At 40.0% G+C, this 17746-nt stretch overlaps 1 protein-coding gene and 1 long non-coding RNA gene across 2 annotated transcripts; one reads left to right on the top strand and one right to left on the bottom strand.

The window, feature by feature from the left end:
- Nucleotides 1-99: 99 nt before the first annotated feature.
- Nucleotides 100-2155, top strand: LOC138946262 (uncharacterized). Its single transcript, XR_011449223.1, has 2 exons — nt 100-1439; nt 1778-2155. It is a non-coding gene; the product is annotated as an uncharacterized lncRNA (long non-coding RNA).
- A 1528-nt stretch (nt 2156-3683) lies between these two features.
- On the bottom strand, nt 3684-17739 carry LOC138946281 (protein MIS12 homolog). Its single transcript, XM_070317824.1, has 8 exons — nt 17581-17739; nt 16959-17172; nt 15626-15693; nt 12581-12679; nt 11878-12021; nt 9945-10065; nt 8829-8920; nt 3684-7531 (listed from the first exon to the last, which is right to left on the bottom strand). The coding sequence occupies exons 2-8, from the start codon at nt 17113-17115 to the stop codon at nt 7496-7498; spliced, it is 717 nt and encodes a 238-aa protein (XP_070173925.1). The 5' UTR covers nt 17116-17172; nt 17581-17739; the 3' UTR covers nt 3684-7495.
- Nucleotides 17740-17746: the final 7 nt, after the last annotated feature.

Raw genomic sequence — 17746 nt, 5'->3', positions numbered from 1 at the left:
CCTGGAGCTTCTGTCTTGTGTGTGGCGCACGTTAAATGTCAAAGCAGCACCGCACTAATATGGCCCTTCGTGGTCGGCTGGGCGTTTAGCAAACAAACATATTCAAGGCGCAGGGATTTATTTATGCCGTGTGAGATGGAATTTTTTTTTACACAATACATCACGCATTCACATCGGCCACAGGTGCTAGTTATGGAAAGGTGAATTAAATGGGGAAGAATTTCCTTTGGGTGGGGAGGGTGGGGTCATAATGGGCAGGTGGTCGTTATCAAGAGGTGATTGCCAGGGCAGGTTCAACTCTTCATGTATAGCTTACATTTCACAAAAGTTGTTTGTGATATCACTCATAAAATGTACAGCTGTCTGTGTCACAATCCCTCATGAACAAAAGTCCCGGTCCGTCATTGTCCTGGTAAGTACAGTGTGGATGTCATCTTACCAAGCATCATTTTGTGTACACTTTGTCTGGTCTGAAGTGGAACCCCCCTTTTAACGGCCTTCAAAAGTCTGGGAAAATTAGGTCTAAAAATGGAGGGAGTCTTAAAATGGAGGGAGTCTTAAAATGGAGGTAGTCTTAAAATGGAGGGAGTCTTAAAATGGAGGGAGTCTTAAAATGGAGGGAGTCTTAAAATGGAGGTAGTCTTAAAATGGAGGGAGTCTTAAAATGGAGGGAGTCTTAAAATGGAGGGAGTCTTAAAATGGAGGTACATATATATAGAGAGGTCATAAACAGAACATTTGAGAAAGAAGGGTCTTAAAAAGGAGGGGGTCTTAAATGTGGGGGCCTTAAAGGGGGGTTCCACTGTATTGAGAATCCTGAATGTTAAAGGCACAGACCTTCCCGTGCAGACAAAATCGGGTCACCATCTCAGATCTGGCCAAGCATTTGTATTGGATAATGCCACAAATAAACAGCATGGGTGCTTGCTGTTGAGCATTAGATTTTATGTTTAATTAAATGATATCTTAATGGCCACTATTAGTTATCTTTAAAATTAATTCATGAAAAAATTCTCATTGTGCACTGGACACAGGATGTTAATTTTTGGATAGGTCCAAGTGGAAGAATGTTCTTGTCCCGTGTAAAGTCCGGGACACATCTGAGATGTTTTCACGAGACATGCTGTGTCATGTACTTAGACTATTATTTCAAACTTCTGAAAGATTTCAGAATGTTTCCTTGTCAAAACTGTCACATGTATGCATCTAACTTGCATAAGGAAACTTGCCCCAAATTTGACTCAAATTCAATGTGCTTATTTATTTTTCAGGGGGGGAGGAGTTACATTACCAGTTTTCTTTATGTTAATTTTGCTTTCCTGTGTTAAACCATTAGTTTTGAATAACGTTTTCTCACTCTTGTGTTCAGAATGCTCTTTCTATATTCTATAGGAAGCATGGTTTCTCAATATAGATTAAAATGTGCACACTATAATAAGGCCAAAAAAAAAAATTGTCTGTTTAGGGTAACCCGACCGACCCTATCGATTTGGCGCCGACCCAAAAACTTTTTTTTGATTTCAAAAAAAAAAAAAAAAAAAAAAGAGGTAAAAATGCTAAAAAGAGACATTTGGCGTTTCTTTCTCTCCCTTTCTCTCTGTTTTATTTATACGTTAGTTTTGAAACATGTATTCATCAAATATAAGAAGTGAATGTTCAGCCAACATAGCATTTACACATACCAAAAAAACAAAAAAAAACCCTAGTACCTACCTACCGACCATACTTTTTTTGGTCATGTTACCCTAAACAGACAATTTTTTTTTTTTGGCCTAAGCTTTGTTTCTTGGACTGCATCAAACTTTGTATAGAAGAAGCATTGTTTTTGTATAGTGTAATAGTGTAATAACAATTGTTTCTGGGTTGATACTGCAGTGGATGTTATTTAGTAAAAGAAACATTGTTTTTGTACATTAGGAAAAGCACTATTTCTGTATAAAGAATATACCAAACTTTGTATAGTGGTTCAAATTCCATGATACCAGTGTTGGGGGGAGGGGTGTCAATTCTAAGACTTCATTTGTTTGCATCATTTTGTGTTTACCAAAGTATTTGAATGTAGAATACACAGTGTTTGTACATACTGTATAATTATATGTATGATGTTTGTGATAATGAAATGGTGGCCATCTGAAATTAAACAGAAAAATATGTCTGCTTTCTGTTTTGTTGTTGTTGTTGTGAGTGCGAGCGTGTGTGTTGAATGAGTCAACAGCAAACTACATGTATAATCAAATAAACAAACAAATCTAAATTAGGAACACATCAAACATAACACATGCGGCTAACCTGTTACCCCTTAAAATGGAAGAGTCCATTAACATGGACTGGTCCAGTAACATGGACTCGTCCAATGAGCTGAAGAAACCTTCTGGACAAGTCCATAAAAAACAATTTTAATTCAGTTTGACAAACAGAATTACCCATCACCCCCTGAATATGCTGTTGGTATCTTCCATTTCTAAAATGGAATAACCTATCACCCCTTTTCATGATGTTGACACCCTAAAAACTCAATAATGGACTGACCCAATTGGCCAACACCCCTTCTGGACGAGTCCACAAAACTATTATGAGGCGTTTTCTTGACAAATAGATCACCCATCACCCCAAATATGATGTTGGTATCTTCCATTTCTAAACGCCTTTTCATGATGCAAACACCCTCAAAATTCAATAATGGACTGACCCAACCTCCCTTTTGGACGAGTCCATAAGAAAACGATTATGAAGCGGGTTTTTTGACAAATAGAATTACCCATCAACCCTAATATGCTGTTGGTATCTTCCATTTCTAAAATGGAATAACCTATCACCCCTTTTCATGATGCAAACACCCTCAAAATTCAATAATGGACTGACCCAACCCCCCTTTTGGACGAGTCCATGAGAAAACGATTATGAAGTGGGTTTTTTGACAAATAGAATTACCCATCAACCCTAATAATGCTGTTGGTATCTTCCATTTCTAAAATGGAATAACCTATCACCCCTTTTCATGATGTTGACACCCTCAAAACTCAATAATGGACTGACCCAATTGGCCAACACCCCTTCTGGACGAGTCCATTAAAAACCGATTGTGAATCGTTTTATTGACAAATAGAATTACCCATCAACCCTAATATGCTGTTGGTATCTTCCATTTCTAAAATGGAATAACCTATCACCCCTTTTCATGATGCAAACACCCTCAAAATTCAATAATGGACTGACCCAACCCCCCTTTTGGACGAGTCCATAACAAAACGATTATGACCCATCAACCCCAATATGCTGTTGGTATCTTCCATTTCTAAAATGGAATAACCTATCACCCCTTTTCATGATGTTGACACTCTCAACATTTCATAATGGACTGACCCAACACCCCTTCTGGACGAGTCCATTAAAACCGATTTTGACAAATAGATCACCCATCACCCCTAATATGCTGTTGGTATCTTCCATTTCTAAAATGGAATAACCCCTCACCCCTTATCATGTTGTTGACACCTTCCGAATTGGAATGGTCCTGGTCCAGTGGATTTCACATGAGATGCTCCATTGTTTCCACGTGCTTTCAGCTGATTGGTTTTGTATGTCCAGTTTGTGTGTGTGAGTGTTTTTGTGACTGTTTGTACGTGTTAGCACGTGCTGCTCGGACATCAACTCAACACACACTGACAAAGCATGCATTCTGTTCTCAAGCTGAAGTCCAAACTGCAGAGGTTATTTGTGATTGGCAAATCTTTTATTTCTTCAGCTTTCTTTCTTATTTTGTTATGAGCTTAGAAAACAAAGCAGCCATACAAACATACATTTTCACCCTAATGCTAAAAATTGTTATTCTTTGTGGCAGGTATACATGATGAATGTACAAAAGCAGCTTTTTTACACTTAAAGCTGTGGTCTATTTATGACTATCCGGGGCTACGAGTTTGAAAAGATAGGGCTGAAAATCATGTACAGAATTCTGTACAGCAAACGCTACCCGAAACCCCATCTATACGGCGTGTATGACCTTGAGAGCTTCAGTCAACGCTTGCAGTGGTAAAAATAAATGACTTGGCAAGGATTCGAACTCAAGGCCTTGGGGCCTCGAAATGTCGGGGCCGATGTCTTAACCGCTAGGCCACTCCGCCAGTGTTGTCAAATATAGAAAAAATAATAATTTTATATCATTCTACGCTTGAATTATCATTCATAAGTTGCAAAAACGTAAAAATTGCCATTCAAATTTGCCTTTATTTGCAAACATGTTTCACGAAATCACAGTACATGTTTACACCCTCATACTACACGACTCGCTCCATGCAAATAGCTGCGATATATCTATTTACAACAGGCAAGAAAAATGACAAGCACAGTAATTGAATCTCTCCAAAGCTCTGTGCAGTTGAAAACAGACATCAAAGAAATAGTTTTACATGCATGGGTGCAACTCTGCCAGCTACACGCCGGCAGCCGGTTTTTGGTTTCATCGGCTGCGGATGTTTTTGTTCCAGGAGTTTTTTTTTTGCATTTTAAATACTAACAAGAAGAGCAAACGCTCGATCGAGTCACTTTCGCAGTTCTGAATATTATATGAGGCATCAGATGGACAGGAAGAAATTGCTATTCACAACACAATGAGTCACGTTCACATAAAATTTGAGCCCGGTCACTTTTATAGTTTCCGAGAAAAGTCCAACGTTAAGTTGTGTGTTGCCGAACAGAAAAGGCTAGTTATCTCCCTTGTTTTTCTGATAACGTTCGTAAAAGGCTACAGATGTAAATACTTTGATGTAAAGAATAATCCTACAAAGTTTCAATCACATCCGATGAACTTTGTCAAAGATATAAAATGTCTAATTTTTCCTTTGACGCTGACCTGTGACCTTGAAAAAGGTCAAAGGTCAACGAAACCATCGTTAAAGTGTAGAGGTCATTGGAGGTCACGACTAAACAAAATATGAGCCCGATCGCTTTGATAGTTTCCGAGAAAAGTCCAACGTTAAGGTGGTGTCTACGGACGGCCGGCCGGCCGGCCGGACAGACTAACACTGACCGATTACATAGAGTCACTTTTTCTCAAGTGACTCAAAAAGCTTGGACCCCAACTTTTGCCGGTTTTTGGAATTTTCCAGGTTGCACCCATGTACATGTATTCACTTGTGAACAGTGGGCGGATAGAGATATAAATCATGCTGCTTCAAGAATAACATAACATGAATGCATATCAATGTTTTTCCTTCTTTTTACATTTAGTCAAGTTTTGACTAAATGTTTTAACATAGCGGGGGAATCGAGACGAGGGTCGTGGTGTATGTGTGTCTGTGTGTGTGTGTGTCTGTGCGTGTGTGTGTGTAGAGCGATTCAGAGTAAACTACTGGACCGATCTTTATAAAATTTTACATGAGAGTTCCTGGGTATGATATCCTCAGACGTTTTTTTCATTTTATGGATAAATGTCTTTGATGACGTCATATCCGGCTTTTTGTAAAAGTTGAGGCGGCACTGTCACACCCTCATTTTTCAATCAAATTGATTGAAAGTTTGGACAAGCAATCTTCGACAAAGGCCGAACTTTGGTATTGCATTTCAGCTTGGAGGATTAAAAATTAATTAATGACTTTGGTCATTAAAAATCTGAAAATTGTAATTAAAATTATTGTTTTATAAAACGATCCAAAATTACGTTCATCTTATTCTTCATTATTTTCTGATTCCAAAAACATATAAATATGTTATATTTGGATTAAAAACAAGCTCTGAAAATTAAAAATATAAAAATTATGATTAAAATAAAATGTTCGAAATCGATTTAAAAACAATTTTATCTTATTCCTTGTCGGTTCCTGATTCCAAAAACATATAGATATGATATGTTTGGATTAAAAACACGCTCAGAAAGTTAAAACGAAGAGAGGTACAGAAAAGCGTGCTATGCAGCACAGCGCAACCACTTCCGCGCTAAACAGGCTCGTCAATTTCACTGCCTTCTACGGACTACGGTCATTGTGAAAAAACGCAGTGCGTTCTGTTTCATTCTGTGAGTTCCACAGCTTGACTAAATGTAGTAATTTCGTCTTACGCGACTTGTTCTCTTATTGGCGCAGTAGCCTAGTGGTTAGGACATCAGACACGAAGTCTCAAGGTCGAGAGTTCGAATCTTCGCCGGGGCGTTTATTTTCCCCCTTGATCTCTCTTGAAGATAAAATATGATCAGTCTTGAGAGAGCAAACCGGATGTTATCCCTGCAAAATTCAAGCGTTGACTGAAGCTCTCAAGGTCATACACGCTGTATAGGTGGGGTTTCGTGTTTCATCCCTATCTTTTCAACCTCGTAGCCCTGAAAAGTCATAAATAGACCACAGCTTTAAAGACTTTCAAAGAACTTGGAAATACCAGGGCGGGGAAAAACAGTCGTGTTCCAGAAGCCCCCCCCCCCAATGTCTTTTTTTTCCTCAAGGAGACAAAATACCTCTTTCAAATGCTCAAGTTTAACAGCATCTGGGTGGCAGACCCTCCCCCGGATCTAGGAGGGGATGGGGCGTTTTCTTATCCCCCCCCCCCCCCCCCCCCAATGTACCTTTTTTTTCAAACGCAGATCCAAAATACCCATTTGAAATGCTACTGGACCCTTGCCACTTATTGTAAGCCCCTCCCTCTCATACACAAGGTCCAGCCTGGGGTTTTGGAGGGACACAAACAAATGTCAGATTTCAGGTGAGGTTTAATGGGCCTCTCCTTGTTTTAAATCTGAAAAACAAGCTTTTTAGATATATACATATATACAAAATGAAAATTCTTGATGGTATTTAATTGCAACACCCTTGCTGGGGGGAGGGGCGGTCAGAGCTCCTTCTGCGAACTTCACATTTTAGAATTTCAGGAGTTTAATCCAAACTTCTCTCATCTAAAAATAATGTAAACTTTCTTCTTCGTTCTGCATTCATGGGCTGTAACTCTCATGTACACTTGTGTTTTACAGTATCATGTATAAGACTGTTTTTCCCCCTGCCATTTAAAAAGTCATACTGCGCTTTCAGGGGCTGCATGCTCTGTATTTTTGCGTTTCTATAACCCATCAAACTCTTACAATAAATGGAATACAGGATCATTTCTAAGCGTGCTAGGTCTTGTGCTTGCGTATACATATGAAGGAGGTAAAGGCACTAGCAGGTCTGCACTTAAGTTGACCTGGGGGATTAGAAACATCTCCACCCTTAACCCACCAGGCATGGCCGGGATTTGACGAAACAACCTTCACATGGGAGGCTCAAGTCTTATCCACTGGGCTATAGCGCCAATCATGTGAAAATGAAGTCAGTCACCAACCAAATCCTACAAATAATGACATCTCGCTGCAACTTGTAAAATACAAACATAACAAACATTAGTGAAGTAAGTTATAGTAAACAGAGACAATATTTGTTCACTTATTTTAATGTTTTCGCAAAGCTATTTACACAGCATAATTGGACTTTCTATAACACACCAAAGGCCAGGGGGAACATTTGGATGTGAGCAGTCAACTTTTCATCATTTTCGCTGGAGTTGGTCCGTTCTGAAAAAGAGAAGACAAAATGTGACCCTCCACCACGAAATGAGTCGCATGTCACCTCGCGCGGTTCTGCGCTAGGCTTAATATAAAAGTCCGGGGAGTGTCAGGTAACAGTGTGAGGGTCACTTTAGTCACAGGCTTATAACTCAAACAGTTTTCGCTCTTTTCTAAAACGGTTTTCACCACTGGATAGAGCATAAAAAACTCTTTAGGAAAATGTAAAAATATGAAAATCATGCAAATGTGACATGCGACTCATTTCGTGGTGGAGGGTCACATATCATCTAAAATTCGACCATTTGACAAACTGTACATCATGCAACACACTACAGTATTGAATTCTGCAGGATTGAACTTGAAGTTGTTCATGCTTCTCGCTTTCAGAGACAGAGGGAACAGACTTGAATGGGGGGTGTGTGTGTGTGTGTGTGTGTGTGTGTGTGTGTGTGTGTGTGTGTGTGTGTGTGTGTGTGTGTGTGTGTGTGTGTGTGTGTGTGTGTGTGTGTGTGTGAGTGAGTGTGTGTGTGTGTGTGTGTGGGTGTGTGTGAGTGAGTGATTGAGTGAGTGAGTGAGTGAGTGAGTGTGAGTGAGTGTGTGTGCAAGTCTGTTGCATGGATCCTATACAAAATGTTGAAGTTCTACTATCCACACACATTGCATTACATAATCCTCAACTCTTAGATTACACCAAACATTATTTACCTGTATATGGGGGCCACTTCCTCTCTCTTGACATGCAAACTCACACACAAAGACCAGTTTTACTTGCAATTTTAAGGCCTCCCCCCCCCCCCCCCCCCACCCCCTGCGCTATGTTTTGTGTCTGTCATTCTCTGTCCAGTATTCACCTGTTTTTTTGAAGACCCCCCCCCCCCCTCCAATTTTGTGTCTGTCATTCTCTGTCCAGTATTTATTTTTTGTGTCTGTCATTCTCTGTCCAGTATTCACATCAATCAATCAATCAATCAATGAGTCTTATATCGCGCATATTCCGTGGGTACAGTTCTAGGCGCTCTGCAGTGATGCCGTGTGAAATGAAATTTTATACGGCCAGTAGATTGCAGCCATTTCGGCGCATATTTACCTTTCACGGCCTATTATTCCAAGTCACACGGGTATAGGTAGACAATTATTAACTGTGCCTAAGCAATTTTGCCAGGAAAGACCCTTTTGTCAATCGTGGGATCTTTAACGTGCACACCCAATGTAGTGTACACGGGGGGAGGTTCGGACACCGAAGAGAGTATTTTGAAGACCCCCCCCCCCCCCCCCCCCCCCCTCCCATCTTTGCAGTGTTTACCTGTCCCTCTGGCATTTCGATGTTGGAGAGAATTCGCAACGTGGCCAGGACCCGGTGAGCACAGTGACGCAGTGAGTCATGGAGGTCCACCACTGAAAGTTAAGTATTGAATCAATATAAAAGCCAGGTATGCGTGTACTTTATTATGTGTCCGTGCACGTGTGTGTGTTTGATTTTGTGAGTGCTTGTGTGTGTGTTTGATTTTGTGAGTGCTTGTGTGTGTATTTGATTTTGTGTGTGCTTGTGTGTGTTTGATTTTGTGAGTGTTTGTGTGTGTGTTTGATTTTGTGAGTGCTTGTGTGTGTATTTGATTTTGTGAGTGCTTGTGTGTGTGTTTGATTTTGTGAGTGCTTGTGTGTGTGTTTGATTTTGTGAGTGTTTGTGTGTGTACCTGTGTGCAAATGCATGTAATTTGTTGTTGTAAACATATTCCTTTTCATTACATTTCTGTAGCTTTTTGGCCCAATCACCAAAAGTGAACTGTGTGAGCCTATCTGATCCCAACCATCGAGTTCCGCCATGTGTCTATTTTTAATTTTTTTATTTTTAAAATTTTTTTATATGAAGTCTTACATTGCGCGCGTATCTCCAGACTCGGACGCAAGGCGCAGGGATCTATTTATGCCGTCTATCAAAATAGGAATAGCAATATTTTACTTTATAGAAAAGAAAAGAAAAAAATTCATTCTATACACTAACCTTTATATCTTTTTGTAAAATTCTTTAGTGTTGAACATTAGCAGTCTATTTTTTTAAGATTTCTGAGAGACAGAGAGTAAATGTTCAAAGCTAAAATAAAAAGTAAAATGAAAAGTACACCAACTTTGCTAGGGCCAAAAAAAAAAAAAAGGTCTGTTCACGGTAACCCGACCGACCCTAGTTTTTTCGCGCGACCCTAGACTTTTTTTTTGGCATTTGGGGGAAAAAAAAATAAAAAATAAAAAATCTTGTTTTTTTGGCAAAATAACGTAAAAATATGGTTTTTTGGGAGAAAAAAACAAACAAAAAAACAAATCACGACCTACCGACCCTATTTTTTTGGCCTATGTTACCGTAAACAGACCTTTTTTTTTTTTTGCTAGGACGGTGCACACTGCACAGCAGACACTGACTTACCCCCTCCCTGCCTCACTGTGGCCTGGGCATTGTTCAAGCACTCCTCAATGGAATCAAAGGTCTCCTGAAGTTCCATTGTGTTCTGAATACGCTGTTTCAGAATGGCGTTTGCAAGCTTCACCTGAGCATGAGAAGAACAGAAACATGTGAATGTCCATTTTTTTACCCCGCCATTTAGGCACCCATACGCCGCTTTCGGGGGAAAATCATTGAATCGATCCCGAAAAGCCAATGAAACAAAACATGACAAAAGTTTTAGCAACTCCTTCAAATTCCAATTTTGCCCTGGCCAGATTATCAGCGGTCTGGTAGAGAAAGAGCCCGATTTACTCAAACAAGCTTTTCAAGACGAGGCGGGGCATGTACCATGCTTCTGATTGGCTTTATCCTGCGATGGGGTTGAACAACTAACTCTGATTGGCGTTAACCAATATGATATGTTATGCAGCGTGTGCTCAATATGATACCCTTTTTTCTTTCGAAAATATGCACATCGGAGCCACGCTTCGCCGCCGATTGCTTGCAGATCACTGGAAGTGTTCGCTAAGCATGCTTGTTTTCCTAAACTCACGTGACCTCAAGCCAAACCCACATCACCTGAATCAAAACCCGTTGTGAGAGAGGGGTATCCTATTTTGTGCACACTGCATACACATCAGTTACAGTGATGGCGCTAGTATTTTTTTAAACCGGTACGCAAACTTTTATGATGCAGACCTGGGAACCCCTGTTTTGCACTTGGAGTATTCTCAAACAAACTTGGTGTATTTTCAGAAAAATGAGCATACTCCACACAGCATTTAACATCTATGATTCAAACATGCATCCTTCCTTCGCATAGTTAATTAAGTTTACCGAAACATTTAAAACAAATGCTTCTTTCAATGTTTACTGACAAAAACTGTGATCATGTGTCAAAATACTGGATTGGCTTCGGGGTGCGTTTGTGAAGAAAAGTAGTCTAGGAATTTTTGTCGTCGTATTTATTATCCACTGACCGTACTGATCGCATTCTAGACAATCATGCGTACAAAATACAGCGAAATCGTATGGGTTCCCAGGTCTGATGATGCAAACAGTCCTGAAAAAAACCGGTAGGCAGGTCATTGGAACAAGTAAGAGTCCAACTCAGAGTACTGCTTTTGTTGTTTTACCAGCGAAAAAACCCGGTAGTTAAAAAATCAACTGGTAGGTCATACCGGCAGCCATTTTGATTCCGGTATTTTCTCATTTCAACCGGTAAAATACCGATAATTACCGGTTAACGCCAATACTGAGTTAGTTGGTCTTCCCGGTCACAGGGTAAAGCCAATCGGAATAGTCGTACATGCTCTGCCTCGTTTTGAAAAGCTTGTCCAAGTAAAAGGGGCTCTTACTCTACCAGACCGCTGAAAATCCTAAGAGAGTTATTTCCGAACATGGTCTATTTTCAATGGGCGATTTGACATATATATATTTGACACAATTTTCTGCAAAAATAACATTTAGAAATCTATTCTGTACATTTGCAACAGCAGGGTCAGAAGAAAAAACCCTTAAATGTTTGGCTTTTTAAATCAGTCATAGTTTTTCATAAGGCCAAAAAAAAAAATAGGTGTGGTTACGGTAACATAGCCAAAATAAATAGGGTAGGTAGGTAGGCAATCACTTTTTTTTTTTTTTAACTTTTTTTTCTAATGTGTACAAATTAAACCTACTTGACAGGGAAATAAGTGTGCGACACGGGCGCTTTCGCTTTCATTGCGTTTTTTGCACTCGTTTTTTTTTTTTTTTTGACAAATGTAATAAAAAGTTATAGGATCGGCCCCTAAAAATAGGGTAGGTCGGGTTACCGTAACCACACTTTTTTTTTTTTAGGCCTAAACACAAGAAGAGGGAAATTGGAACATAAATTTAACTTTGTTATCAAAAAAAGAAAGAAAAATAGTCTTACAGCCAGAATTTTCTTCTTCATGTTGGTAATCTCCTGCTGAAGTTGACCGCGTTCCTCTTGACTGACAGGTGCGTCCATCTGAATCTGGTCTTCAGGTAACACTATGTTTGCCGGAATGCAGAATATGTTGGTCGCCAGGTATGTCTGAAAAAATGTCCAAACTGTCAGACAGGCTCCAATCTCGCCAAAGCATGTTATACATGTACAGTGGTACCTGCCATGAAAGGACACCCTTGGGACCAGCCAGAAGTGTTCCTACATTGCAGGTGTCCATTCATGACAGGTATACTTGGTACAGATATTATAAAAAGGGACAAGAGAAGGTTTCCTTTTAAGGGAGGTGTCCTCTCATGGGAGGGTCCACACATCACAGGTACTACTGTACCACATAATCCAGTCTTGCATCTGTACAGTGTATGCATGCAGGGATTGCTTTACCTGGACCTGTCTCAAGTTTTACTGCGAAAATTCTCAAAATAACCAAAATGAAATGGGCAACAAGTCATGCATACTGGTCAATCTTTGTTTACAGCTTCTTCCTGACAATTATCACGTAATCGCTGTTTTTAGACCTGGTTTTGACATCGTAAACTTGTTTTTGTTAGAGCCAGGATTGATGATAAAAAAACACACCCAGTTTTGTTAATGGCTGGTGCGATTAGTGTGCATATCATTGTTAAGTGGATGAAAAGAATGCACTGACCTCCAGTGTGTCGAAAGCCTTGTCAATCTGTGTCACCAGATGCCTGCGAATAAACGTCATCTTCTCTGCTACCTCAGTTGATGCCATGATGTCTCCGTACTGAAGGGAAACAAAATTGGTAGTACAGTGGAACTCCCCTTTTAATAATAATAATAATAATAATAATAATAATAATAATAATTGTCAGTAAGTACTGGTGTCACATGACTGATGTGAACCAGTTGATTGGCTAATGGCGATGCGCTAAAACTGTTAGCGCACTCTTGGAGTGCTAGCGCACTCTTGGAGTGCGCTAACTTTTCCACAGAGCGTATTCTTCCGCCCTTTGCCTAAGTGAGAGTGTACTCTCATCCTCAGAATTAATTAATGACATGTAGCTTATATTCTCCACAATACCAATGATTATGACCATAAATTTCCTGCTTCTCAATTAAAGCAGAAGTGGGTTTTTTTCTGACTGATTGCATGTGCCTATGCCACAGATCTAAAAATAGAACCCGCTGTGTCTAATTTTTCAGTTTCGACTTGCGAAGATTTCTCTCATAATTATGCCATGTTAGTGGCATGTAGCTTATTATCCACATTACCAAATGATGAGTTAGTATACAATTCCCAGCAGCTAACAGAAAACACAAGTGTTATTCCGATAACGTAGCAGCTAGATCAGCACGTAGCAGACTACACTGAAATACGGCTGCATCTGTTCAGTAAATGAATGTTTTCCGAATTATTATTTCTAGGCAAGAACAATCGGAATCGAAAACGTGTAGGGTTTAGAACGTTCTTTATCTTACCATATATAAGACTTATTACCAACCTGCCTCATGCGTGCAGACTCAGTGCAACGTGACAAGCAATTTTTGTTTTTGAAATGAGACTCAGTGCAGTGGTTCCATTGCCATAGCCTAGCAGACAACATAAATCCCGCTGGCAAATGTGAACGATAAAACGATGGGGATATAATACGTGTAGGGTTCAGAGCATTCTTACCGTTTATATTTAGTACCAGACTCCCCGATGAGTGAACATACCACACGAGAAACATGCCACATTTATTTTGAAAATGTGCTTTCCGTCGACCTTGGCAAGGGGCAAAACTCTGCACAGTGAATCTGTCGAAGCTCGATGAAGGTTTCGAATCGCAAATAACTAAGAGCACAGTCCTTTCTCCGAGTTTAAATGAGGTCTCCATAAAAGATCATCACTTTTTAGCTTAACGCTACACTGGAATTTACCAACAGAAATTAAAACAAGAGTTTGCGTGTGACGAAAGCACGACACACTTGAGACAGCCCACACAAAAGTAGATCTGACACAAACCTGACCACACAGTTACGCCTATCCAAATGCGCGTTGCAAAATGTGCGTTTTGAATCTTCTTTTTTTTCTGGCGGTACTGACAATATCGTTATTGAAACAATCCCAGTGCACTAAGGGATTTATAGAGCAAATTCTCGAAAATGTATTATTGAACTCAGCGCATAATACATTTTCGAGAATTTGCTCTATAAATCCCTTAGTGCACTGGGATGTCTCAATAACTTAAATAATAATAATAATAATAATAATAATAACTGGACATTTTTAAGTGCCTAACCTATGGCTCTAGGCCCTTTACAAAAGAACATATACAGAATAGAACAACTAAATGTACAACCTACATAAAACAATTAACCAAACGGACAAAAATCACCACATGTACTGTTCACACAATATTCATATATATGCTATACACACTATATATATATTCACACATACCCAGCTTTCAGGCTCCCTCCCTTTTAAGACCTTGTTTTCTCAGACTTTCTGTTCATCACCTCTGTAAAGTTACCCCCATTTTAAGACTCCCTCCTTTTTAAGACCTGATTTTCTCAGACTTTCTCTTCATAACCTCTTTAAATTTACCCCCATTTTAAGACTCCCTCCTTTTTAAGACCTGATTTTCTCAGATTTTTGGACATCATTAAAAGGGGGGTTCCACTGTAACTGGTACTGAATTGTCAACACCTGTCTGAGAGGGTTGAACTAAAAAGAAATATAAGTTGAAATCAAACACCACTTGTAGTTGTACTTGTCACTGACATACAGATACAACTGACAGTCAAGAATCCATCGGTACAGACGTAGAAAATGACAGACCAGAGTTCACTACACATACATAATGATAGACGAGCATGCACTGACTGAATAAAATCACATGTGGAATAACGACGACTGCTGGTTCAGGACTGCTGTTTTCATTGTAACACCGACTCCGTCATAACGCTGGTAACTAATCACATGTAGGAGCTAGTGGATGGCATAACAGGCAATCCATTCAGGGAAGAATGAGTTTTAAGGAAATAAATGGGGGTCCAGGAGGCCGCGAGTAAGTCCCCTGGCGGGGTCCCGGGGCAGAGCTGAAGCATTTTGGCCTTGTAAATATGAATTGAACACCCCCTGGTGAAAGATATATTATGCATGTAAAGAAACACACTATTTTGTCCCTCTGACCCGGGTTAAACTTAAACACTTGTTAGTTACAGCAGGCCTGAAAGTGGCCAGTACAAATCTGTAAATGGCGAGTAGAATTTTTAATCAACTCGCCAAAGGCGAGTAAAGTTGCTGAAACACTGAATTGAAATGGTTGGTTTGGCAAGTACAATTTGCTCTCTGGCTAGTAAATTATGAGAAGTACTAGCCAAAGGCGAGTGCCCCATTTTGTGGACTTTCAGCGCGGTACAGGCACTAGTGCAGTTCTCAATTACATGCACTAGAAAGCATTGTTATAACACTTTTTTTTATAATTTTTGCTTTCGCAGAAACCCACGGAGATTTGGATTGCCTTCATAAATAATTGCAGTTTTTCTTTCACATTCCAGTGTAGTACAGTGGAACCCCCTTTTAAGACCTCTAAACATCTAAGAAAATCAGGTCTTAAAAAGGAGGGAGCCTTAAAATGGGGGTAATTTTACAGAGGTTATGAACAGAAAGTCTGAGAAAACAAGGTCTTAAAAAGGAGGGTGTCTTAAAAGGGGGGTTCCACTGTAATGCACTTTACTTTACCTGTTTCTCCAGGTACTCTTCCAGAAGTTGCAGAGCTTTCATGAAATATTCACTGACAGCATTATAAACTGCAACACAGTCAGAAACAACACAATCAGTTATGACACTCTACCTGTCACTTTGTGTGAATGCTTACATTTGAATAACAAACAGGGCGGGGATGTAGCTCAGTCAGTAGCGCGCTGGATTTGTATCCAGTTGGCCGCTGTCAGCGTGAGTTCGTCCCCACGTTCGGCAAGAGATTTATTTCTCAGAGTCAACTTTGTGTGCAGACTCTCCTCGGTGTCCGAACACCCCCGTGTGTACACGCAAGCACAAGACCAAGTGCGCACGAAAAAGATCCTGTAATCCATGTCAGAGTTCGGTGGGTTTTGAAACACGAAAATACCCAGCATGCTTCCTCCGAAAACGGCGTATGGCTGCCTAAATGGCGGGGTAAAAAACGGTCATACACGTAAAATTCCACTCGTGCAAAAAAACACGAGTGTACATGGGAGTTTCAGCCCACGAACGCATAAGAAGAAGAATAACAAACAAAAATGAAGCACTAAGAAGTAAACCGCAGCAGTACAGGGCTGTACATGTACCGTATTTTACGGCCTACAAGACGATACAGAGCATTAGCGCATCACTTTTTTTTAAGAAAAGAAAATATTTTATTCACACAAAAGGCACAGAGAGCAGATAAGCCACACAAATTTATTTCATTTGGCTGGCAACACTAAAGTTATGTGTAGTCATCTGTGGGATAGTTGTGTACAGATTTTGACTGTTTATATCCTTATCTGCAAAAACAATAAATTGTTGCTTCAGCAATGCTGTGAGCTGCACTGAATCTTTAACATAAAGGAATCAAGACGAGGGTGGTGTCATGGTACCCCTCAAAATGAACGCAAAAACCTCTCGTTTTTTACTGCTCATGCACTCCACACCTGCATCAGTAGTAATGACATTACACAAGAGATACGCAATATAGCAAAACAAAACAACCTGTTCTGGATAGATCATTGATTTGGCTTTTTTCTCGTATGTAAAGGTTGCCAAGTTAAGCCTATTCTGAATTTTTGTCGATTTTTTAATTGGTACCTGACGTTTTTGTCAGGTCGATTTGGGGGGTACCCTTACTTCGGCGGTGGTCACGTGATACCTATAACAGAAATCTTTCATCCGAAAAGTGTGCCATATAGCCAAGTGAAAGACCTGTAATGGCACATAAAGTTTAAATGAAATGACACGGGAATAAATGTTTTAGTTGGGGTACGAAAATGGGTGCAATAATTCTTTTGCTCAGTTTATATTATGCAGTATTATTCTGTTCTATGTGCACGCTTACTTCCAGAAACAAATGACTTGGGTGTGAAGCCGAGGAGCTGTGTTTCATAATCCTCCAGGTTTTCCTTGTTCTCCGCACTGCCAGCAGTTCCTCTCGGACCCTGAAAGGATTCTTGTGATGTCTCCGACGCCATACTACTCCCCTCTGAAGCGTTCATCACTCAACTTGACTCAGTAGAATCGTGACTTTGATAGTAGAGCTCTAGACTGCAGAACTGCAACAAAAAGAATTTGTGTTGCATTGTCTGGCGTGCAGCAGGTCTCCTTCAGGATGTCCAAAGTAACTGTATTACAGTGGAACCCCCATTTTAAGACCTAACAAAATCTGAGAAATTCAGGTCTTAAAGTCAAAATCAGGTCTTAAAGTTAAAAAGAAGGGATTCTTAAAATGGGTGTAAATTACAGAGGTTATGAATAGAATATCTCTGAGTGATCGACAAGAAGAAGAAGAAGAATAGAACATCTGAGAAAACAGGGTCTTAAAAGGGAGGGAGTCTTAAATTAGGGGGTCTTTTAAGGGGGGTTTCACTGTACTATTACTTCATTTCTTCAGTCACATCACAACAGAATAATGTTTGTGTGTGTGTGCTCGCGCGCATGTGTGCATTGTTGTTTTCACTCACAAGGCGTTAGTAGGGGGTCAACAAATCGACTTCCACTGAGTCGGGTTTCCTGCGTTGTGCTTCGTGAACGCTGGTTTTAAGCTGATAGTGATACGCTCATGAAGTCGAAAGTCAAATTAGGCGCCATGTTGTTGTTTTTGTTAATCTCTGCACCAAAATAAAGTTT

This window comes from Littorina saxatilis, linkage group LG13, assembly GCF_037325665.1.
Source record: "Littorina saxatilis isolate snail1 linkage group LG13, US_GU_Lsax_2.0, whole genome shotgun sequence".
Taxonomy (NCBI): Eukaryota; Metazoa; Mollusca; class Gastropoda; order Littorinimorpha; family Littorinidae; genus Littorina; species Littorina saxatilis.
This window is presented reverse-complemented; position numbering and strand designations above follow the sequence as displayed.